Below are 26,704 nucleotides of genomic sequence, written 5' to 3'. Positions count from 1 at the left end.
TGCTTCTGTTACACCCATGAGGGTCAAGTTGTTGTGATTCAATTTGCTCACTGCTTGTGCCAGTTTTCCAGTCTGGTTGAGCGTTCGCACATTCCAGCATCCAACTCTGATCCACGCTTTTGGCATCAGGAGTTCCGCTATCGGGATGGGGACTTCCTTGAGGTTTTGTTCGGAGTCACCCTGAACATAATTTTGATTAAGAATGTCCTAAGAAACACTCCAGCTAAGTTCTAGAGAAGAAGTTGAAAAGTGATTTTCCAACTGGTTAACCTAGAGGCCACACCACCACTAGGGGAGTCACCTGGATACATTTTGATAGAGCATGTACTAAGAAACATTCCTATTAAGATTAATCAAAATTGACTGAGCCGTTTTTAAGAAGAAGCTGAAGAAATAGGTTTTCTATTGCTTGCAATGGAAGTCATGCCACCGCTAGAAGAGCCACTGGGATTTAAATGGTGCAGTTTTAATTTTTTGTAGAATTTAAAAGTAGTAATGTTGGTAGTGAACACAAGATGGACTGATGATGGAGGCAAGCAAGATCAGACCGTAACCTCCCTTTGCCTTAATGGTCATTTGATCTGGAGAAAAAAAACATAGTAAAAACTGATATGATCTTTGAGTTAAGTTTTGCACAGCATTTCTTCAGTTCATACTGAGCTGAACTTAAAATGTATATAGTAAACCTTTATAATTAAATTTCACACCTATAAACAATACAATAAATGAAACTATGTCAAAATATACAATAAATATTATTATGACCATTATTTGTTCTTAAACCATGCAAATATAAATTTTAATAGTGACCATATACAGAATTTGCAAAGAGCTAATCAGAAGACAAGTAATGGTTTTTGAAACAAACTAACCCTATGTAAAAAAAATCATCATAAAAATACATCCTCTATCAGACAATTAAGCCAGTTTAATCAAAATGAAAACTATGGTGGAAATGAGTGCAAAAACATTTCCTATTTGTTCAATTTTTGTGTCCATATTTTTCAAACAGTATGGCTAATTAAAATGATAAAGACCTATACTTAACAGGAAATAGTTCTAGAATCGCAGAAAGTTGTTTTCCTGATATTTTTAAGGAATTCTCAAAGACTGCCAAAAGTTTACTATGAGTATTTTTTCATATAAAAGTTGAACTTTCTACCTAACTTTATTTCTTTATCACTGCATAAATTGAAAAAAAAAATCAATGTGGAACTAATACTATATAGCACACATTAGCAAAGGGAGGCTACTCCATCTGTAACCACCCAAATTGTTTTATTTGATCCATCTGATTTACCTCATTTTATTTATTTATTCATTGTTTTTGTAAAATAAGTAAAATCTGCAATCTAAATTACAAAGAGACATATTTCGTTCAGTTTAACCTCATGTATTCCCTAAGATACATTCAATGAGTTTGCAGGGAAAAAGCCAAAGTTGGAGGGAAAAAGCCAAAGACATTTCAAGGATAAAACAGACAATTTAAAACTTCAAGGAGTTTTTTTTTATGTTGTACAAAATATTAAGGAAGCCTTTTCACACACACAAAACATAATGAGAGATTCAATATTGTAAACAGACCTAAGACAAAGACATGTAGTGGTAAAATTAATATACACCACAACCTCGATAACTCCCGCCTGGATAACTCGCTTATAACATGGGTCACGTGTGAGATCCCATTTGTTCAAACTAGAAACTACCCCCAAAATTTGGCCCCTATTTGCTGAACATGACGAAAATCATCAAAATTAGTAAATGAAACCTTGACATATCGCTTGTTTTATCATCAGAAATAGTTGTTAGTACCTGGAAATTTGAATCAACATCATAAATATCTCAAGAGTTAATAAGAACATATATTATGTTAAATTTTCTTCCCAAATGACATTCTCAGTACAATGTAAATAGAAAAATTAAATGAAATTTTGATGAATGAAAATGTCACAAATGCGTACTGTGGCAACACTTTAATAAACAAGTACCAATTAAATAAATTTTGTAATGGGAAATTTGTATATTAGTTCTATCTTTTAATTTGGTTTCAGTGTAATCATCATCAATGCAATATGCTCCTTTTGTATTCAAACATGAAAAAATGTCAATATGCTGCCAGTTATGTCTGTGTGCATTTCTGTGACAACATTATTGTTTTGATCTCTGACTTGAGGAAGTATTTGTTGAATTATTAGACTCGATTAAAAGCAGACCTGCTTTTTATTATCTTCTTAACAGTTTCTTCTGTATCCAATAAAATCAATGGTGGAATGAAAGAAAAGTTAAAAGACATGCAAATCCCACCTGCATAAGAGCTAGTGGTCATGGTTGTGTGTCAGGTCAACTCATTTCAGTGAAACAATGGAACATAGAAACATTATTATGTAGGTAGCATAATTAAACTGCCTTAAATTAGCCTACAATCCACAAATGTGATCAAAGACGGTATGGCAACCATGCTAAATGAGTACTTTGCCCCGAAAAGGTTTTATTTCACAGATATGTTTCATTATGGAGAAGCTAGCTCCAGAGTTTGAAGTGAACCTGAAATAGCACTCAGAGATTTCTCAAGAATGAGATGTTTCACTAGCAATAAAATCACAGCATTCATATTTTAGGAACAGAGCAATTTTTTAAAAACTGAGTTTCAACATTGATGGTTATTTCACAAAATAAATGACCCTAGTGTTTGGAAATAACTGAATGTGGTTTTGTTGTGAATCAACAACAAAAAAAGTAATACACAATGTTTTTGTATACATATGATGGTTGTTGAAGCCTTCTAGAGTAATGATGTTAAGAATCTTTAAGATACTGGTTATCTTGAAAATATATAAAAATGAACAACTTCAATAGAAGAAGCTCTTTATTGATAATTACACCCCAACATGGTTATAAAACATGTATTCAGCCATTAAACAACCAAGTGACCCTGACCTTGAACATTTTTTCATGATGTCCAGCAAGGATGGCATCCTCTTTTTAATTTCATTGCGTTCCCTTGCTAACTGGTACCCTCACTTTTGCTTTATAAGGGCCATAACTCTGTCCAAAATGGAGCAGACCATACGAAAACCCATAAGAAGCACATCCAAGTCAACAAAAAAGTGTTCATAACAAAATAACTCATAATATTCTGAATATTCTTCAGCTATGCCAGTTACAGGTAATTTGAAGATGTTAATATCAATGACCATAATTTTATCCAGAATGCAGTGGCTACTATGAAACCTATAAAAGGCACATCTAGGTCTGTAAGACAATGTTTGTACCAACTGTATCCCTGAGATATGCTGGTTACAAGTATCAGCTGTAGTTCAGATTATGTTTTTTAAAATACGGAAAAAGGAAATAAACTCTTTCAAAACTGAATTGGAAAACCCAACACCTTTAAGATACACATCTACATGTAAAAGACATCTACCAAAGGACATCCAATTGTGTGCAAGAGTTGCAGAACTATCGTGGTTACCATAAGTGTGAATGGATAGAGAGGCAGATGGATGGACAGGAAAGGTTACTACAATATGGCTCCCATGTCTCAGTTCTCAAAATTATGGACATTTTTGGGAAAGTTATGTCCTGGAGATTGAAATAAAGGACGAACAAGACATGTGACCAGACATTGTGGATACTACCACCAATAGGCTGCAAAATGGTCTGAGTCAAAATAGAGGTAGCAACTTCATAAAATTAAGTCAGCATGAATAAAACCTATGCTTGACCTTGACCTTCATAATATGGAGCCTAATACCAAATATGGTTTCAATCCATGAAGTCCTTAAAAAGTTATTGAGTAAACACTGAAAGGAAAAGTTGTAAGTCATAAAATTTGGCCTGAAAATGGTGAAATGGTGAAATCCAAACCTGACCTTGGTCTTCTTAATCTAAAACCTCATGCTAAATTTAATTTCAATCCATCAAGTCGTTTAAAAGCTAATGCGAAAACAAATTGAAAAGCAAAGATGAAAGTAAAAATCCCCACTCAAATTTTGGTGGAAAAGGCAGAAATCAAGCTTGAATTAGGTTTTCTAAATGAAAACGTAAATCATCAAACCATATCTGATTTCAATCCATGAAGACCTTTCTTGAGCCGATGAGTGGCAATGTAACTAAGGAGTATAGAATTATATCAAACAGCTGCCATAACTTAACATTATAACAGAAAATGGTGAAAAACAGAAGAAATATGATTTAAGTCCATGAATTATCACCATACAGGAAAGACTGTGCTGATGTTCCATTAAAACCTATGTAAACATACATGCAGCCATTCAAAAGTTATTGAACTCAAACTAAATTTGTGACAGGATGTGACATGACATTACATGATGTGATGTGATAAACATCAATACCAAGGTATGTCCCCTTTATAGATATGCAAAAGAACAGTAACTATTTCCATTAGCAGACATAGGCAGACACAGATCAAAGTATAATTGCTATAGTGTATGTGTCCATATAAGGCTCTGGGAACGGAGTATTGCAATTAGAGGAAACAGAGCGTGGACATTAACTATGGAAGATTCCTTTACATCACAAAGTCACCATGTTTAAAAAAAGAAAGTTTAATACAGACCTTGCTCAATCTGGTAAACAGAGGTGACACATGCTGCAGCAACCACAGACAAAAAAATGAGGGATCCGTCACTTTCACATTGGGTGGATTCAAGATTACATCACAATCTAGGGAGGAAAAAAAAACAAAGGCACAAGGTACATAAAATTTAACAGTTCAAATATATGTTCATTTGTCTTGTTTTCAAAAACATTGCCAGGATCAAAGTGTCCATGAACTTTCAGTCAGTCTTTAATATGTACTTAGATAATATTTAATGTGCACTTAAATAATCTTTAATGTCATCTTAGATAGTATTTAACCTATATTATTCTTTGTACAGCCTTGGAGAGTTTGTTCTCAAGAGTTTTAAATGGTCTTTCAAAAAACTGTAAGAAGCATTTTTTTTCCCTACAAACAATAACTTAGATTACTGTTGAAAATAGATTACATATATCTCTTCCTTCTTTAACAGGATGAAATACATAATAACGAGCACCTTTATTAGCAATCAGCCTATAAACATTCACAAAGCAATAATTAACACTTGACTAGGCTACAAATATATGCAATTTCTTCATGCTTCCTGTGTGAATGTTTGGCACAAATCTTGTAAACTGAAAGGCAATTGCACACATAAATAATTAATCGAATATCTCAAAAGTTGATCAAAAGTAAAAAAACATACTATGCTGAATCTGTTCAACACTGCTCTTGGAAAAAAATGACAAGAGTTTATATATGGTACTGAGAATACTTAATGGCAAAAAATGGAAGTGGGTGGGGAAGACAAAAGCTCATGGAAAAAACAAAATCAATTTTGTTCTCTCTGCATACCTGACAAAATGGTAAGCAAATGGATAAAATATTTTGACCAAATCACCCATTGTGTGAACCCAATGATACTGCAGTTTTTTTCTTTTTCTTTTCAAACTGATAAAAAAAAATTACAATTGAAACTAATCAGAAAGTATTGCAGTTCCATCTAATTTGCAAATTCACTGATTGCAATTTAGGTAACAAAAGTAACTACCATATATACTCATGTATAAGCCCGTTCGCATATAAGCCGACCCCTAAACTTAACAGGTATAAACACTAAAAAGTTTGACCTGCATACAAGCCGACCAACAACTCCGAGACATCTCAAGATACACAAGGTAAGTTCTAAATGCATTTATTTAGGCAAACTTACATTAAAAAACTACATGTATACTTATCTCGAGGTTGGCATGCATGATTATTAAAAAGAAATGGTATGAACTTGTTTGAAAAGTAATTTAATTTTCTGTTTTCTTATTGTTTCTGCCTAATTTAGATTTGTGTATAATTTGATGGAATGATGACAAGAATTAAGCAATCGTGAGTTGCTAACACTACTTCTCCCTTCTGACGCGATTACTGTTTGTTGATGCATTATTGCATTGGACATTTTATACCAGTGCACCGGTAATTACGTTTTTACTTTGCTTTGAAATTGTAAATACACAACTCATTAAAATGTAATCCCAGTATGACAACACAACGAACAAAAAAACAGATTGATTCAATGCTCGCAATTAGGCTAATGAACGTAGTTACATAATGGCGCCACCTCATGTACATTGTAGGTTTGATTATGTGCTGAATTAAGTACATCCCTTTGAGTCGAATCATGTGCACCATTGCGCAAAACTTCAACGAGATCATCAAAACACAATAATGAAGTTTCAGAAATAATGCTTCAAATATTATGCTAATACTGTAAAAGCTGAGTTGTAGTTTGCTTTGATGTAAGCGACCTTACACCATACCTGTCAACTTTCACACCAGGAGGGGAAAAATCTAGATTTTTGAGATCGCTTAATGCCTACCTCCAGATTTCATAATATCTTCCAATTTTTCCAGAACTCCCAATTATTACATTATGTCTTCAATTTTCATTTCTTCTAAACAAGAAAAGTCCCACATGTTCTGTTGTATCAGCTGTGAACTGCTGTGACAAAATAATTACCTTACTAAAAAGAAATTGCTTCTTCACTAAACAGAATGTTAAGTTTAAACATTTTTCACGTGAATTAATGACTTTTTACCAATACAACAATACAAAAGTTATGACATTTATTCAACCAAAACACAAAACTAAAATTGACTGATGTTGATCTTAGTTGATCTATATGAGAATTGTAGCCTTTATTATTACCACTCTTCGTAAACATGTAAATTATGCTGGTTATGTGCCTTATAAAATTAAAAATGTGTACCTTTTTAAACATATTACCTCAATTTGTAGGATTGCTTATATCACTGAAAATGAGTAACTAATGAGTGTATGATTCATTGTAAATTAAACAGCTATTAAGGACTAGATGAAATGTTATCTGGAAGAATGCAATTTGGTCGAAACAATGAATAAAGCAAAATCTGCATCTAATATGTTTGGGAATAAATGGGGATTCAAGTGACACTTTGCACTTTTGAAGTACTGTACATTATAGTTCAGCCTGGTCTCCCATGTAAACTCAACCAGCCCATGAATTATTAAGTCTGTATTTACCCTTATTTAATTTCGTGTTGGAGAAATCAGAAAATATACACATGCAAAATAATAACAAAATCAATCACATTACTTTATATTAGTTTAATAATTGTCAGGTCACCAAAAGTTATTGCTTTTTTACATGCCTATCTCATAGGACACGGGAAAAAATATTTTTTATGTCCCAAGACTTACAGACATTAACAGTAGTAAACAAAAAGGCCTAAAAACTTTAAAGTTTAGACACTGGCCTGAGGATAAGCCCCCCTCCCCCCTTCCAGGCCTTTATTTTTTCTAAATTATTTGGCTTATATGCGAGTATATAAGGTAGTTTAAAACTGAGCCAGTAGAAATAGATTTGTGTATACTGATTTTCTTTTCTAATCACCAAACAACCAAGCAGTAAAAAAGGTATTCCTAAAGTCTTGCGAACCATCTAGCAGTATATATGGTTATAATTTAACTCAAAAATAGTATGTCAATTTGTCTTATACAGAGTGGACCCTTGCTGGCAGAGTGGACTACGATGCTCACGTCTGTCCATGTGGGTTCAAGGCTCAGCTCGGCTAACATGGATATAACAGAAGCTTGCCAGTAGCTTCCTGTGGGTTAGTGGTTCCTTCCAGGGTTTTCTTGGGCTTTTCCTCCATCAAATATACTGGTTGCCATGAATAGCCTATTGTCTGCTGTAAGTGGCATTCAGCTCACAATGTACATCCTTATACAGACAATTAAACTTAAATAATCATTTCCAAGTCTTTTCCAGGTTTTTTAATGGAAAAAATATTTTTGTTATGACCCTTACTGAAAGGAATAAAAACTATTTTTATCTGAGAAACCATGAATTATTTAAATCAAATACTGTTGCTTTTTTTAGACTCTCCCATAACATCTGAATTAGGCATGACCCAAATCACAGAATCTATCACTTGAAACAAGTACAATTATTAACACATTAACCCCTGGAGGTTTTTGTTGTTTTCGTCTTAAATTCGATTAGGAAACACATTTTGAAAACTATTTCTGAATACATCCTAAGACATCAACTTCCAGGTGATTTTCCAATAAACTAATACCTAGTTGTTTTAAAAACCTCATTTTTCATTGGCTATTTGGCTTGTGCATGAGCAGGAGGGTAAAAGATGGTGTTCTTTTTTTCTTTTTTTTCTATTTTCATATTGAGACCACTCTTTATTCCAAATGCCCATCTTATCCTACTTCATCTGTCTGTTTGCAGTTCATACCAGTCTGCCTTAGATCTGAGACCAAAAAGTCTAAAATCCGGATACAAATCAGATTCCAACCACGGGTGAAGTTTGGGTGCAAAAAAATTGGGTCCAAAAAATGAGGTTTTTCCCTCTGTATTTTGTAGTGCAACTAGAACTTCCAGATTATTTGGTATCATTGTAGAGCTACATCTTTCTACCTTTCTATAATACCACCCACTTTAGAGTATCATGCATGACCATGATGTTACAGAGCTTGGCAGTAGGCTACTACCTCCTGTCACGTTAACTCGTCGCCAGGGGTTAATGTGTTAACAAGAATTTTAAATTTATTTTTACAAATCATCAAGAAATGGCTAAATTTGTAATTTATGTGCAATGTCGATGTGCAAGATATTAAATATGCAAGGAATGTTAAAATTTGGTGGTGTCATTAAAATACACACATTAACACATTAAGGGTTTGTCATTTTCGTCTGAAACTCGAGTAGGAAACACATTTTGAAAACTATTTCCAGAAGACTAGATACTGATTGGGTGTAGAATAAATGGTAACCAGTCTACTTCTACTTGACCAATGAAATCACCTAAGCATCTGGATTGACTATACTCTGAAACAATCCATACAGCAATCGCATCGCAAAATAACTGAAGAGTTCCACAATCTCTGAACATTCCAGCAAAAATAAATCTAACTCAATCCACACTATTGTGACTCAACTGTTTTCTGTCATCAAGTGGCAACTAAAAATCCCCTTTGATAAATATTTGCAAAATTAAAGGGCTTTGCCAGTCATGAATAAAACCTTTTCTTTTCCCAGACTTGTACCCCAATTTCCCCTTAGCATCAGAACCCTGTCAAATCATGTACAAGAATACTGTCACTTTACTAGTTACAGGCAAACTGCAAAATACAAAATGGTTCTTCTCATCACATCAACTGCAATCTATTTCAACAGCTTAATCTACTTTTTAAAGTAAGCAAACCACATATGGCATCCCAATGTAGAGTAACATCATCTGTAAATTATGAAATCTGGATTTGTTTTGACTGAGTGTATTCGATGAATTCTAATTATCATTGCTAACTGACAGAGTAGAGTACATTTTACTTAACATATACTGTAAAATCAAAACCTTTTGCTTAGGATTTCAAGCAAGTGGAGAGAGGGGAGAATATCTTTGAAATTAGATCCACCATCAAAAGTAATATCATTATTATATACTTTGTTGTGGACTGAATGCTATTTTTCAGCACATGATATGCCATACATAGTGGCCAGTATAAGAACTGGTGAAAACCCTAGGAAGAACTACCAACTCATGGGAAGCTACTAGCAAGCTTTCTGACATATTCACATAGGTGGAGCCAGACAAAAATCTACATGGACAGAGGTGAGATGGCAGTGATCTGTAAAGGTGAGTGCTTTAGACTACTTGGCCACCTGGAGCTCCCTCATTATCTTGAATCTTAACATAAACAATTTGACTCAGGCAATTTTATCCACAGAAAATTATATTTTTATCCCAAAACAAACAAACTATCCAAACAAAGATTTGATTTTGCAGTATAAATATTTAATACCTATTTCTTCCTCCCGGTCAAGTATAGATTCTTCCTCTGTGCAGATCACCTGAAGGATGTGATGGAGACTCATCCAAAGGGACTGTAATAAAAGAAATGTAAAGTGGATACATCCTTACATGACATTAGGGCTACTCCATTTAAGCATACATGGTATCCAGGGAAGGCACTTTTTAAAATATATATCCCTAGGTACTCAAATTACCCACTGAGTTCATTTGAAAAACAATAGAAAATTCTAAATTACATCTACGGGTGACAATTCTACATTAAATGTGCCTTCCATGGGTCCCATGTATATTTTACTGGAACAGCCATTATCAAAAACGTGAGATCTAATCTGCATTTGAATACCTATTATGCATGAGTCAATTATTAAAGAGAAATAATTACAATTTAAAGTAAACTTTCACAATGCTCTGGCCTGTGTAATGCAAATGAACCATTGTTTTTAGTGAAACAGACTAATGTTCTTATATGACAAATCCCTCAGTTTTCACCTTACAATGAAGTCACAAAGGCAACTCAACAAATTCATCATAACCTAAACCAGTTCTATTTCACTATTTCTTTTTTATTCATTATTTAGTAATATAGAAATATAATGGACAAAGAAGTCTATCTGAATCATTAACAATACAGATAAGATGGATACCGGGGATTTCTGTAGAAAAGGTAGCTGATTCTTGGCCAGAACAAAATCAAATGACACAGAAGAGAGGCCAAATCACAGTTACCATTCAAAGACTAAAAAAGAAAATCTACAAATGCAGCTAAAGCTGAGGTATGAGGATCAATACATTTACCACTGCATCAATTACAGAAAAGTTTGCACTAAGCTTTGTAAACCTGTCAATTGCCTTGCTTTAAAACTTGTCTTGGCAGATAGATCATTTGATATAGAGAACCTGTGGGATTATTCTGAAAGGTGAAAGGCATAGGCATACAGTCGATCCCATCCACACAAAAGGCATTCTCTGGTTTGGCACTGGAAAAATTTACTAAGTTTGTTGTTCAGCTCTATTGTAAAAAAGTTTACCACTGGCCTTCCCTACATGAAAAAGTGTGCTTGCTACCAACTGTTGTAGAAACCATTCTTTGATGACCACTTGGCCCTATCTGGATGACAAGCTCTTTACTAAAATATTCCTCTTGCTCAGATTGTGGTGGACTCCTCTAAAGCTGTTTGATGGAGGAGGCTCCAAAGTTCCAATCAGAAAGGGACTTTAGTGCCCCATTGGCATCTGAGGCATCTATAACTGACATGTCTGTATCAACCATGATGAAGTGATGCCTTAAGTGGTTGATGCAGTCTTGAAGTGCTAGAAAAACCACCAGCAACTCTAGATTGCTGATTGAGGAAAGCTTCTTGACAAAACTACCAGCCATGCAGAACTCATCCCTCATGCTCAAGGTAAGCACCCCAGGAATGAATCTGATGCACTGGTGTAAAGGAATGAATGAAGTTCTGGAGCATGATTTTTCTGCCCAACTCAGAGGGTGATGACACTTTCATCCCATCATGATCCAGGCAGGCAGACAGAAAGTCCCTGTGGGGTCAATAATATAATAGAAGTAAACACTAGAGAGACGTTATGGGAAATTAAGCAATGAGAATCCCAAGGAGAGAAAGATGTAAATATGTAAACTGATGTCACTGATTTATGAGATTCTGTTGGGAACATATAGAACATTTTTTACAGGTGACAAAAATTCATCTCCACATAAAGACGATTTTGAGAAAGATAACATCTGACTTATCCTGATTGGGCATTAGGCCTAGCTGAGTCACAGTCTCCCATCAGAGAAACAGATCATTCAGGACAAAGGATTTTTTGCATCAGACAGTTAATCAAGTGCCACAGGATGGACTAAAGGTTGCAAATATCCAGCTAATACATCCATAACATTGGATAGGGTGCTGGGAGCAGTCATCAGGCTAAAATCAAGAGCCCAAAATTGAAAGATAATACTACTACTAATAATAATAATGAGGACTTTGTATAGCACCTAATCTTTAGAATCTCTAAGCGCTTTACAACATTAAACACTTGTCCCAGACAAATTTCCTTTGGGCTAGGAAGATGAGAATGAGAAGATAAGTGTAATGGAGTTCTACGGAGATCATCCAGCCATTTCTCCCATAGCATTCTTGACTGTGGCAGTAGTATCCATATTAAACCACTCTTCCAAAAAGAATCTCTTTCCATAGGAAAAATTGATAATGAGTTGAAACTTTCATCCTCTCTTTGAAAATCACGGAATAAAATCCTATACCTTATGTTCCTCACTCTCTGTACTATGCCATTTCTCAGAAGAAAATACACCTTCTCCCACTGAGATACTAGCCGAGACTGGTGAAACAGATTCGGCATCCTTGAAAGAGATGGAAGGTCCCAGAAGCAAAGCTCCTATTGTGGAAAGATGCACTGATTGTCTGAGGGGTCCAAGCAAGCCTCTGAAAAAGGCTTTATTTGAAACCTACTGGGACACTGGGACATGGGGGACTCTGCACCAAGGGGTGCACACCACAGGAGTGACTGCCTCCTTTAAGGAAAGGGGAGGAGTCCATATACTTACTACCTTGGCCCCTCCAGCCTCGCTGAAAGAATGATGTGTGGAAAGTGGTGTTAAACTGGGACTAATTTCAATTTTGATTGTTTTCCTGCTAAAACCACATTGGTGGGGGAGTTGTGAACTTCCACAATATCTGAGTAAGTTCCCTCACCAATGCTAAATGGAGGAGCAACAGCAGGTCTAACTTAAGCGGGACGCTGGTAATTCTCTCCAAACTGGACAGAATCCTAGCCTCAAAAGATCCTGGAGGCTTGAGACAAGATTTGGGGAAAAGTAGGTGGTAGACCACCATTTACACCATATCAAAATTCCACATCTCTTCCTGCTGTCACCTGACACAATGAGATGGCAAACTCAACTAGAGAGAAGGACCATTTGTGAGGGGCTCTTCTGGGAAATTGTTTGCATCCACAAAAGATTCATCCCTCACAGATCTCCCCTTAGAGGAAATGGGCAACTTCCTAACTCTGGAGGGGCCCCAAGTGGCCGAGTGGTCTAAAGCGCTCTCTATTACAGATCACTGCCATCTCACATCTGTCTGTGTGGGTTCGAGTATTGGATTGGGCCAATGTTGGTATGCGAGAAAGCTTGCCAGTAGCTTCTCATGGGTCAATGGTTCTTTCTGGGGGTTTCCCAGGTTCTTCCTCCACCATTAATACTGGCTGCCATGTAGAGCCTATTGTGTGCTGCAAAATGGCGTTAAACCCCACAACAACAACAACAATCTAACTCTGGACACCTTTCTCAGTGAAGAAGGCAATTTCTGTATACTGGAAAATTTAAATAGCCACAAGCAACTTCCATACACCTAGAAGTTCTGTAGCCTGGCCCAGCAACAACACAGTAACAGAGGTGGGTCCTCCCGCGAAGAGGAAGAGGTTGGCCCCTTATTCCAGATCATTTAGGCCCAGCAACTTTCCAACAAGTCACAAACATTGTCAGGACACAAAACAACATATGAGGCAAGTGGTTGATGCTACCTTTTAATGCCCACTCTTTAAGGTATTCTGAAGCCTGAAAAGAAAAATGCATAAACAACTGTGAACTGGAACAACAAAATGGAATGGATAAGCAATACTTACTCTGACACTGGTTACAATCAGAAGGATCAAAAGTACCACACCTTGTTTTGCTGGCATGGATGGCTAGAGAATGCACTGCATGGGTCTCTGAACAGCCAGCTCAAGAACTGCCCGGATGACAAGTGCTATGAATGGATAGACCAACTCAATGGATCCACATATGACCTCATACACCATGGAAATGGTCAGCCAGTATGCCTCAAGGCTCACTAGTCACCAGTCAAAAAGGTGCTGCCATTGGAGATGGCTGGAATGAATGGTTTGCAACTGTAGTGGTGGTATACAGCATGGAAGTACTGAAGTACAAATTATCAATGTCCAAAAATACCTCATGTGCCCAAACTAATAGAACCAAAGGCCACACTTGGAAATGTCGAAAGACTTATGTCCACTGGGCTGCTAAAATGAGGATACTCTAATATTGAAGGGGGCCCCGAGTGGCCGAGTGGTCTAAAGCGCTCTCCGTTACGGATCACTGCCATCTCACCTCTGTCTGCGTGGGTTCGAGTCTCGGATTCAGCCAATGTGGGTATGTGAGAAAGCTTGCCAGTAGCTTCTCGTGGGTCGGTGGTTCTTTCTGGGGTTTTCCCGGGTTCTTCCTCCACCATTAATACTGGCCGCCATGTATAGCCTATCGTGTGCTGAAAAATGGCGTTAAACCCAACAACAACAACAACTCTAATATTGAACTCCAAGCCACTGCTGGAGGATTGTGACTACATAGTGATGACAATTCCACCCAAAGTCATCAACTGTATCATCACTTCTTGCACCAGTCTATGCTTCTACAAATCCAGCAGTATGAAGGATGGATGCAGTGTCAACATCTCCAAAGCCCTTTCTTCCTCAATTCTGAGTTGGCAAGACATCATGGTTGCTGCAGGCATCGAATACATCATCTTGGATAAGGACAACCACAATGGCATACCCAACCACAATGGCATCTCTGACTACAATGGCAACTGATGATGTCTTTGGGTGAAAAAAACAAGATGTTGCATTCTGTCATCTGAGACTTTGCCTGTATATCTTTGCTCTTCAAGCTTTTCTGCAAAAATACAGACGAAATCATTTCTGACCACATCACACATACACTGCAGGTATAAGTCTTTATGCAAGAGAGACACTATCATGTCTTCACTAGATTTAAATTTCTTGTACTTGGGACATTTCATTATCATTGTTCACCTGCAATGACACAAACAACAAAACTAATGGAATCAAAACAACACAGAAGTGTTTACATATAACAAGAATAAACATTTGTTACCTAAATAAGAGAATCATATAGACAGCATACATGAAAGGGACAAGCAGCATGATTTTGATTCTACCAAGCAAAGCTTAAACAGTTAAAGATACAACTGATAGGTACCACAAAGTGGTGATAAGGGGAGGTAATGGGTAAGAGTTTTTCCATTTTTACATAAGATCATTTGACTTGGGGTCAATTGAGCTAAAAATGAATGGGTGGCTCATTTCTATTTCAAAAGCAAATAGCATACAATATTTTATTGAGGTGTTCATCAAACTATGGTTGGAAAGGGGCTGGGCAGATGGATAGTATAATGAGTAATACAAAGACATTACTGAGGATATCACTGCATTCAATTCAAGCAACATAAATCGCTGTCATTTTCAATGCTTCTTTAAGTACAGTACATGCTTTGCATGCGTTATAACATTTCCCCCAAAACACTTTTATTTTACCCTAACTACCTGACATAAAGTGAAATCTGGCAGCTTTTGACACTCAAATGTCTAAGGTTTTCTAACTTTACCTCTCCTAATCCCTGCTCAGACCTCCATTCCACTAACTGGATCAAGAGAAACCATAAGGTTTCCACACAGCTACATGGGAAAGGGGTATCAGGAACTCTCTCTGGGGAACCCTGAAATGATTCACCATATTAGTATCTTAATTACTAAGAGAAAATATGCATGTCCTCCCTCATTTTAGCTTACCTTGATAACTCAGAAACTGCTTAGAATGAAGAGTATGATGTGGATCCCATTTTTTTTCTTACAGTAAAGGCAAAAAGATTGACTATTATATTTGCTTAACACTACAAAATCCCAAATGAAATTGGCAAATGAAAGCTTGATATATCATACATTTTATCACTGAAAAAGCAGCTAGTGTGCAGAAATGTAAATTCATGAAATTTGCAAATTTTCATATATTATTTAATGATTTTCTTTAACAAAAATATTTTCTCAATAAATACACAATAACTGATGACAAAATATCAATTAGTAAAAATGCTGATAAATGTCTAATGGTGGAACAAATACCAATTAAAAGAAGTCTTATTCAGTGAAATTCATGTTATCTTTTCAATGAGTTTCATTGTAATGATCATAAATATGATATGCCCTCTTCTATCCAAACATAAAATATTTCAGTCAACTAAACAATGATGCTGGATAGTGCATCCATGAAGACCTAGTTATAATTCTGACTCTGTGGCTAAGCTGACTTGATACTGGTCCATCGACATGATGACACAAACTAATTAAGAGATATTAGTCTCCAGCTAATTACAGTACATGATTGGTGTAAACACTGCATTTGGGCTGTTCCATTTATAAACACAAGGTACCCAAGAAAGGCATTTTTTAAAAAGCACATGCCTGGATACTCTAATTACTCAGAATTCATTTTAAAATTATACAAATGTCTAAATTGCATCTGTGGGTGACTATGCCACATTAAAAATGCCTTCCCTGGGTCCCAATTATGTTTTACTGAAACAGCCCTGAACATCTCGGTGTAGATAAGCCTTAATTCTTGTCAAAATGACACAACATAGAGAACTCCTATTACTGAGAGATCCTTTTCTTTCTCCTCTTTTTTCTTTTTAATTAAATTAGTCAAACTAACCAATTTTTATACTTTTCAAGTTGTTTACAATGCCTTGTGTGACTAATTCTTTTCTCACAGCTTTTCAAGGTCCCCTTCAGACCCTGTAGGACTGGAGAAATGCGAGTCTTTCTGAACATTTCAAATGTTCTATTTGTGATTTTTTAAATTATTTTTTCACTACTGTTTTGATACAGCTTATTTGTTTTCTGTTGATTTCTCTTTGTTTACTAAATATTAATTGAGATAATATTTATGAGAAGGAATATTTTGTCTTTGGAAATATTACTGGTCTCTAGCACTTTTGCCTAAAGTTATGTATTAGAAACAACAACTTTTGAAATAAATCATCTCTAATCATCATTGTCAAAAACAATCAACATGGAAGGAATTAAGATGGCAGAAATACTGACTGCACTGATTGTAAAAGGAATCACTGCCAACCAAATTAAAACTTTGCTGAGCAACTGACACTATGTTCTGTATGCCAAAGGAGATGAAAACCTCCTCCCCAAGGAAAATAGAGAGGAGGGAATTTAAGCTGAAGAAGCCTCTCCAATTGAAAGGTAAGGACAAAAGAAATTTGTCAAGATTTACATAACTGGCCTGCCCCTGGAATTTCTAAATATGAAATAATAAACAAATTTTAAAAAGATTTCAAATAAGGGAAAAGCCAAAGAAAGGCAGCTCATGGAGAATATGAAAATGCACTCACATCTTTAAGAATTTCTGTATACCAGTGGAGGATGCCCAGTGGGTACTAACCTTTATTAACCTCAAGGGCCTCCTTCTGAAAACCTTGTACCATGACTGTGTACCTCATAGGCCAAGCAGGAGATTTTTGTTTTGCTGTACACATACATGATTTTGGTCAAAAAAAAAAAAAAACAGAAATTTTTTTTAAGGGGGTTTTGGGGGACCTCCCCCAATGGTGTCTTGAGAGGCAGTGCCCCCAATCCGGGGGTCCAAAGACCCTCTTTCAAAAATACATTTTACACTCATAAAAAACTGCTCCTGGTGCAACTTATGATCATAAAATAAACCAAAATAATCATTTGAAAAACTAATAAACTTACCAAAAATGTTCAACTTGACTTCAATAATTTCACAATATTTATAGTCACATGAATTGATGCTGAAGTTATTCCATGTGCTTGTCAGTGTTCACATTGTAATTAAGTCACAATAATTTCTCAATTTTTGCAGCAAATATATTATAATTCTCTCTTTTCATAACAAATCTGTAAAATAAACACCAAAGTACATCAATTATATACAAATAATTCCATACATTCACTTGTCTTTTTCTCCAATGGACACAACCTGTTGATATGCCAGTCAAGCTCTTTTCTTTGGCAAAGATTTCTTTAGCCTTCCTTTTTGTCACCACTAACTTTTTTTGGCTCAATGTGCAATCGTTTCTTATCCTTCTCAATGAGGATCTTTTTCCTTTCAAGCTGGTGCTTGTATTGGCGTCATGCATTGTGCATATTCTGACAAAGGGCTACATCTGTTCTCTCATGCAAGAAATCTTTCTTATAGCAATTAATTACACTTTTTCCAGAAGCCTTCCGAGCTTCAATTTTTCCATATCAGCTTCTTTTGTAGGTGCTGTTCCAAACTCTTCCAACCGCGATTACCATAGAGCAGAGGTCGCAAAATGCCAGTCCTCTGGTGTTCAGTTTTCTTCTAAACCAACCAACTAAATTTCTGTCAACTTTTCGCTTCAGCCATTCCCATTTCCATACATTTTTTAAACCTTTATCTAAACTTTTTGTGTCAAGGTCTCTCTTAACAACTCAAGAAGCCATGTTTTGCAAGCATGCTTCTTCTTTCTATTTCCATCAGTTTCCACAACAAGAAGATTCATTAAATGAATTTAAACCTTTGACCAATCAGAATACTCTTTATGAGAGTTGTGTGTTAACTAATATATGGAATGAATAATTTACAAAGGTCATTGCGGAATGGGAGTGGACAGACCGTTTTTAAAAAACAGGATAGGAGATGATATAAAAAAACAGAATTATACCAAGAAAAATCTGATTCAAGTTAGGAGAAAAGTGGAATTCCAATTTAAAATGGAGAAAAATCATGTCTGTGTATAACACCGATTCATTAAACAAAAGTTTTGATTTATGTTGCATTTTCATTTTCTCTAAGTTAGATTTCATTTCCCAAGTTTGGCACATGGCAGAGACTGCATGGCCTGGTTAAATCTTAAAAAGGCCAGCTATGTGGCAGTGTCTGCCTTAAATGATGTTAATTGGAGAAATTTCAGTATCAGAAGGTAAAGATGAGGAAGCAGGGTGAGGGATGACATCACAGACAGAAGCAGATGGGAAAGAGGTTAATAAAGATAATGTGACAGACTCTGATCCCATGTAATCTAAACTTATCTTCTGAGAGAAGACTTTCCCCCTCTTGAAAAAGAAGAGAGCAAGCCACTGAAAGATGCAAAGAAGCCCATTGGGCTGAGAGGAGAGATGGAAAGGAAACAGTGTAAAGAAAACAACAACAAAAAAAACCCCCAACAAATCAGGGATATAATCAAGATCCAGTAATAGATGTGGAAAAAATAAAATTCTTTACAAACAACTGCCAACTTCCAAGCCATCAGGGAGTGATAAAGAGGGAACTCAAAGTGAACAGCACTCTTTCTCAATACAATTAAGTAAGAGACAAAGAGCACCCACCACAAGTGATTGGTATGATCAGCAGGAAAAACAACAAAGAGCTAGAAAAACCTCCATTAGAACACATTCACTTGAAAGATATGAAAGGGAGAAAACAAATACAACAGTGAGTTCACCACCATTATTAGAACTAAATCATGTGCAAGAATATAAGACTGGAAAAGTTTTAAATAAACAACAGGACAAACAACATGAAAAATAAAATAAAGTAGCAAACCAGTCAGTAGAGCAAAAATAGCAGACACAACCAGATGTCATGAAAGTTCTATTCAGGATAATTAATGACAAAATTTTAGAACAGATCATTCATTCGGAATAAAGACTGTAAAACATTAAATTAAACAGTTATGTGACATTAATAAATCACAAAACTTCAATCATTTTGATGAAAAGGTGCCTGTTAGAAATAATCTCTATAAACATAAATGAAACTGATAAAAAAGAAAATAGAAGAATTACACATTAGATATAAAAATTACGAAATCACCTTCTTTCAGAAAGCACACTGTATAACAGTTGATATAAGCTTATCACATGGAGAAAATATATAGTGAAATTCAATACAAAAATGAAAGTGAAGATAGGGAATCATTGATATGAACTCTAATAAGTAACAAGTGGGGTAAATCACAATGTCAGATTACAAATACCAAAGAAACTTTCAAGCCTTTTAAAAATTAACTGGCATCTCATAAATCCACATGCACTATCCAAATATGGAAAATTTAACGTTAAATATATAAATGATCTAAACAATTAACAGCGACAATAAAACATAGAATGCAACAGTAAAACATGGAACATGACAATAAAACATGAAAAATAAAAAATAGGAGGGAATTTTAACTCAACAGAAAAAGAAATTGATAAAAACCTGAGATTCATTGGAAAAGATAATTTCTTACTAAAACATATTAAGAATTTGAAAATAACAAACACACACACACAAAATGAACAATTTAGAATTTTGAAATTTTTTACACAGTTACCATGTATACTCGCTTATAAGACAACCTTTTAAATTGAATATTTGATTTCTGCAGAGGAGGAATCATCTTATATGCATACCATACCAACAACTTTGATCAGTCTAGTTGTAAATTTGGAAATAGAGATGTATGCAGTACACAAAAAATACTGTCAATTCAAATATTTTTACATTTTTGTGCCACTATTCACATTCAGAAATGGTATTCATTACACAATACTTGTATCTACAGTTATTTGGATTTTAATAATTTGAAAATATTACAGGCAAATTAAACACTTCCCACAACAAAATGTAGTGTCTATCAATGTTGATTACCATGGAAGTGTCCATCAATGTTGTTTACCATTGGTGTCTACTAGCAAGTATATTGTTTCCATTTTCATGGAAGTCTGAACAACCTGTATTTGTGTTAATATTTTTGTTTTGTTGTATAAACTCTGTTTGATGAAATAAAAGTTTGATTTAAGTAGTATTTTCATTTTCTCTAAGTTAGATTTCATTTCTAAAGTTTTCTGCCAGTACACATGGCTCGATAAGTCCTTCACTTGTAAAGGCAGTACTCACTTTGTTTTCAAGTTGACAATTCTTTTGATTGAGCAGTGAATTTAGTCGATATATTTGTTCAATGCCAAGTAAAGTTCTAAATGTTCCAGTAGATGGTTGACATCAATGCCTTAGCTTGTAAAGACTAAGCCCTCTTTGTTTTCTATGGCCTAGTAGTTAGAGCGTCTGCCTTGGATACAGGAGGTTGTGGGTTCGAACCCCAGCCGAGTCATGTCAAAGACTTATAAAAATGGTACTCACAGCTGCTTCACTTGGCACTCAGCATTAAGAGGTTAGTGTTAGGACTGGTTGGCCTGGTGTCTGGATAATGTGCTGGGTGTGACATCATGCTACATGTCTGCGGCATGATGGCCTAGTGCTAGACATCACTATAAACTGCCACACTGCAGACATCATAACGATATGACTGCAAAAACTGTTCAAGATTTGTTGAAAATCCAGATCAGACACAAACTTTGTAAAATTGTAAAGAAATTAACAAATACAACAAAAATCTAAATTATTTAATTATTGTAACAATGCCTTCATTGTCAGCAAACAAAATGATCAAAATTAATAAACAAAGTAACTGAGACGGTACCTTTGGGTTATGCTGCCAGCTGGCTATGGCAACAAGATCCCACAGCATCAGCTGTACTAGCTGAGCAAAGACAGTGTGATTATACTCTTCTGGTTCAAAGAAACTTCTACTAATTTGTCTTCTGTGCTGAAAATCTGAAAGATATATATGCACACTAATAAATTAAAAAATGGTTTCAAGGCTTTGTAATATGAATGCCATTAATGCCATAGTTATCTTTATCATAACTCCTAAACCAATATTCTGGAATACTACTTCAAAAAACATCATTATTTCAATATTTAAATTGACAGTTGGTTTAAAATGCTTCTTATTAAAGAAAACTGAATCATAGAGCACCAGTTTATCAAATTATGTACATTATATGCATCATGGATTAAAAATAGTCCACTCAATCTGGTGGATGTATACACTGGGGCAAGGTGTTATGTGTCCATTACAAATACTGGATGTCCAAATACACTGCCCAATCACATTAACATTGAGAAAACAGATGAGTATCCAATCTCTATCCTTGTCACCCTGTAGGAAAACAATGACTGACCTACTGAAACTATGTTTTCCAGCATAAGGCTAAGCAAAACTTAAAAATTGGATTGTTATATGCTGTTGACTGTTTTTTCACTGCCTGCTGAAGGTAGAAAGTTCTTTGAGATGAAAGCAGGTTGCATCATTAGTACTACTAAATCATCAGAATGAAACTACATGTAGTTCAAAACAATGGGCAGTGCATGCAACTCAGTCACCTTGCATGTGGAATATAGTGCTATCGGTCTAAGCAAGTCTTGTATGATAACAGGTTTCAGCAAGATTGAAGGCAGGAGCTCGAACACGAATGAGTTGAGAAACATTGAGGAGGTTCCAATTTTGAACAAGATGAGTACATATCAAAATTGGACAAAATGTTTTTAGATTCTTATTGTGTTCACTATCATTCCCTCCATGTCTGAAATCATGGAATGGTACACCTTGATAATGAAAGGAGCTCACTTCTTGTCCTTAATGAGGTAAAGAAAGAAGTTAACATCACAGCAGTCAGCAAAATGTGCTGCATTCCTTCTACAACTTTCAGGTATGGCTGGATTCAGATGTAATGGGCATTCTTAGTGTAAATGTGATAATATATTTAATGGACAAAGAAAGTTGCGAGTTACAGCTGTAAGCATACACACCAACCCCTGGCAAGGATAAAGTGGACAAAAAGAGTAATCCAAGCAGAAAAAGAGTAATCCACATATAACATGATAAAAATTCAATGAGCATATGTACAAAATGATTTATTTATCCCTCTGGACTTTTAACATCAATAACTGCTTCAAGTTTTCGTATATAATGCTTTGAGCTTTAAAAAGAAACAGACTCTCACATTGCATTCCAAAACACTTTGTACCAGCTGAGACTATACATGTTTTGCACACCAGTAGAGCACTAAGTGCTGCATTATTACAGAACCTGGACCTAAATTCAGTTTTAATTTTGTTAACAATGCTGAACAATCTCTCAGTCAGCATTATAATGGTAAAGAACCATTATTCCTTTCATAATCCAACAAAGAAGAGGAAATTTATATCTTCCAGTTACTGGGTCTTTTAGCTGGGAAATAAGATGAAAAAGTCAACTCTGTCCCCATGAAGTACATTGTCAGGTATTGTGCCTACTTGATACTTAGGAGTTATCCTAATTTATGAGCAGCCTTTCCTGCAGCATGGTGCATCATATGACAGAGACAACCAGATATGAACAATGATGGAGACATTTTTCAAAATATAGTATGCAACTCCTTTATGAATTCCAGTCATCAATGATGTAGCATCAGCTGAACACCCCATACAGTTCTGCCAACTTATATTTATTCAAAGCATTATCAAGCAAATAAAAAATTGATTTCTCCAGTGGAATTTACTGTTAAGTCTGGTAATGAAAGAAGAGCACTCTGACTTTGCCCTTTTCGTTATCAAAGTCTCTTAAACAGACTGTCAAATTGAAGGTAATTAGCATGACTGTGTAAACTGACCTGTCGGGTATGTTGTCTCTAAGGAGTGAACAATTGTGATAAGCCTCCAATGTAGATCTAGGTAGAAATGAAAACAGTAATACAGTCCACCTGAGACCTGCAAATGTAAATACTGCATACATTTTGAATATGTAATGTTAAACACACACACACACACACACAGACAATTGAATACAAACAAGTAATTTAAACATGAGTCCTCAGAGGCTAGAAATGGGCCCATTTCAGGTATGGAAGACTCTAACACATGCCCAAACAAACAGATATCTTGTCTTCACCCATATCTTAAGCTTCCTGACAATTAACTTTACTTCAATAATTATTCCTAGATGAAACTGACCTCTTTTAATCTAAAAAGTGGCCAAACAATTAGGTCCAAGCACATATTTTACTATTGTGCAACAATGTTTTAAGATGACACTGAATTAACAGTGTGTGTATCCTGCAGAGTTGCAGATCCATGCATGCAAAAGGAAAATTCTCAATGTTCTGCCCTATCTATCACACAAAATTTTTTCACAAACTAATTTTTTTCCTAGAAATTATACAAATGTGGTGGATATCTTGCATAGACTGTTGTAAGGTAGAATCAAGGATATACCTATAAAAAAAAAATCTAAAAAGGGTCCATGTTGTTATTTCTACTGATTACTCCTGTCAAACTGCATACACCCACATCTGGGATTGTGCAGTTTGCAGTAAGATTCGCTTATAAGCGAGTTTATATAGTATTTTGTGTCTTTTTTGGATCAATATTTTTTTTAGCAAATATATAAACTATAGATTTACATTAAGTCACACATCTGCATATCCCCCACTTTAGACATTTGATCTTAACATGTTTTTCTTGCTATTTATATTTCATTTATATTGTCTTTCCTATTTTTATCATGTCTGTGATTTGAGGATTGTGAAAATGGAATTTTTGCCTACCTGATTTTCATCATGATTCTAAGAAGTAAACAATATTTACTAAAATTTTAGAAGGTACTGAAGTGAACTTGTTTAAATTCTGGTGTATTTTTCCATCCACAACACTCAATTGTGAAATAGGTCATGTAATATATATATATATATATATATATATATATATATATATATATATATATATATATATATATATATATATGTGGGATTTGGTAAACAATTATATATTCCATTTCAATATCAGTCTTTGGGAGTCAATGATCAGAGGTGTTCAGCTATAATTTGAGAGGAATTATTTATTTAAATTATTCATTGGAATTACAAAGTGTTCATTGGCTTTTTGGATTAAAACACTACTTTGGGATTATTGTGAACTCATTCAAAGACAATCTGGATTATATCATTGCTGTACATCAGGATATCTGAGACTGTTGAAATTAATTTGTAATATTCTATTATTCTGGACATGTGATAAAACATTTAGGATTTATTTGTGATTTAATTCACAATACTGTGTCTTTTAAATTTTCACTTTGTATTACAGGGAAATAAATTATTTGTTCATTTTAACAAACTTATTGCTTTTGCTTCTTTCTGTTACATAGTTTAAGACCACAGAGTCATAATACTTGTATGACAAACATACATCACTCATCACATTTAAGATCTTAGAACCAATGCAAAATCCTGAACATCTATGAATGTCGAGCAGTACTATTGTATATGGTTGAAAAATACTACATAAACAATCTGATTTCTCAAAATACCTATCTCCTCAATAATTTTTAAGTTTTTAAATTAATTCCCCATAAAAGGAACCAGAAAAACAAAGTTACATCCTTATTGCACATCTCCACTAAGTACATTATGTAAACAACAAAGTTTAAATAAAATCAGGTGAGCAGTGTGGGAGGTGAAGCAATGACAAGCAGAATTGTCAAAACACAGACTTTTAACATATTTCAAGAAATGTCTAAAAACATCAATGGCCAGATCATAAAAGTTAAACAAACCTTAATAAGCAAATACACAATTACATACCTAGTCAACAATGTTTAACTGCAAGCCTCCAACAATATAAGTAAGATGAGAAGCAACTGGGTTCCCAATATACCCTTTTGACAATATCTCATGAAAATGTCTCAAAAATAACCAAGAAAAAAGTAAAACCTTATTGCACATTTATACCATCCACCTATCCAACCAACGATGTTCTCAATATAGCCCTTTTTGTGGGAAAATTATTTAAGGAATTTCATCAAATATGCACTAGAGGAAAAAAGTCAACCTAACTGCAAATCTGCACTAATCACATACCAAGCCTTCAAAGTTTCATTAAAATCCTAAACTGGTGTAGGAGAAAAAGTGATGACTAGGTTTGCCAGAGACCAAAAGATGGAAAGGCTGAACCAAGCAGTAATAACAATATCCCCACTCTTCACAGATATGTAGGTATAATTAATAAATAGAATTAGAACTAAGTTTAATCTAATGTCATCTAACTTTAAGTTAATGTGTTCTGAAACAACATTCAAACATAAAATAAGCATACTATTATTGTGTTGATGGAAATTCTACACGTTAAACCACAAGCTCCACAGTGTTGAATGGAAACTTCAAGAAGAGAGGTACCAACCCAATCTCTTACCTGAAACCTATTCCCAATAAGAATAAATGGAAACAGGGAGAAAATGGGGTTATTGAACCAATTCCTTCTGAGAGATCAGTGGTCAAAACCCATCAACCAGTCTGATGTATGGTATCCAATAACCGGCACTCAGTACCTGCATTCAGACACTAGCATCCTGTGCCTGCATTCAGACACTAGCATCCTGTGCCTGTATTCAGACACTAGCATCCTGTGCCTGCATTCAGACACTAGCATCCTGTGCCTGCATTCAGACACTAGCATCCTGTCATCCACTGGTGGTCAAATGGTAACCGTATTTTATGGTGGATCATCATCATTTGGACAACAGTTCAATGTCTCCATCCCAAAGTGCTTTTTGTTAAATTTGATCAGTTTCTGTTCAGCGGTTGTTTTAAAAGTTGTTTAAAGGTTTCTGTTTTTAGTAATTGTAGGCATACTTGAAGGTAGACCAGCATCATTTGTACAAATCTGAAAGCCCTTCATGCCAGAATACTCTCTGGCAAGTTTGCTTGAAACTGATCTGGTAGTTTTTATGAAGTTTAAAATACCAACTGTCAATGAACAAAGTATGCCCTTTTCTATTTAGTAATGGTAGCAATATTTGACATTGGATCAGCATCATTTGTACAAACATGAAAAGTCTGCAAAGCAGGATGATGTCAAGTTCCATTCAGCAGTTTTAAAGAACAGAGCATTAAAGGCATTTCAATTTTTAATAACAATAGCCATATTTGACAGCGAATCATTTGTACAAATGTGATAGCCCATTATGCCAGTATGCTCTCTGCCACATTTAGTAAAAATGAGTGTAGTGGATTTTTTGAGAAGCATAAAACAGCCAAACATCAATGGATGCATAACAGACTACTAAC

General features: G+C 35.1%; 1 protein-coding gene across 3 annotated transcripts in view; it reads right to left on the bottom strand.

Moving 5' to 3' along the window:
• Positions 1 to 26,704, bottom strand: part of LOC149805383 (protein MMS22-like) — a 121,020-nt gene that overhangs the window by 73,383 nt on the left and 20,933 nt on the right. For all 3 annotated transcript variants that reach the window (XM_089949877.1, XM_089949883.1, XM_089949881.1), the window contains exons 9-13: positions 23,255 to 23,351; positions 21,241 to 21,374; positions 15,328 to 15,438; positions 9,888 to 9,969; positions 4,580 to 4,686 (exon numbers count right to left, since the gene is read on the bottom strand). In XM_089949877.1, the coding sequence (XP_089806003.1) occupies positions 4,580 to 4,686; positions 9,888 to 9,969; positions 15,328 to 15,438; positions 21,241 to 21,374; positions 23,255 to 23,351 (531 nt within the window). The remainder of the gene's footprint in view (positions 1 to 4,579; positions 4,687 to 9,887; positions 9,970 to 15,327; positions 15,439 to 21,240; positions 21,375 to 23,254; positions 23,352 to 26,704) is intronic.

The sequence above is a fragment of the Sinohyriopsis cumingii genome, chromosome 2 (assembly GCF_028554795.1).
Source record: "Sinohyriopsis cumingii isolate HCF-2022 chromosome 2, ASM2855479v2, whole genome shotgun sequence".
Classification (NCBI taxonomy): domain Eukaryota; kingdom Metazoa; phylum Mollusca; class Bivalvia; order Unionida; family Unionidae; genus Sinohyriopsis; species Sinohyriopsis cumingii.
This window is presented reverse-complemented; position numbering and strand designations above follow the sequence as displayed.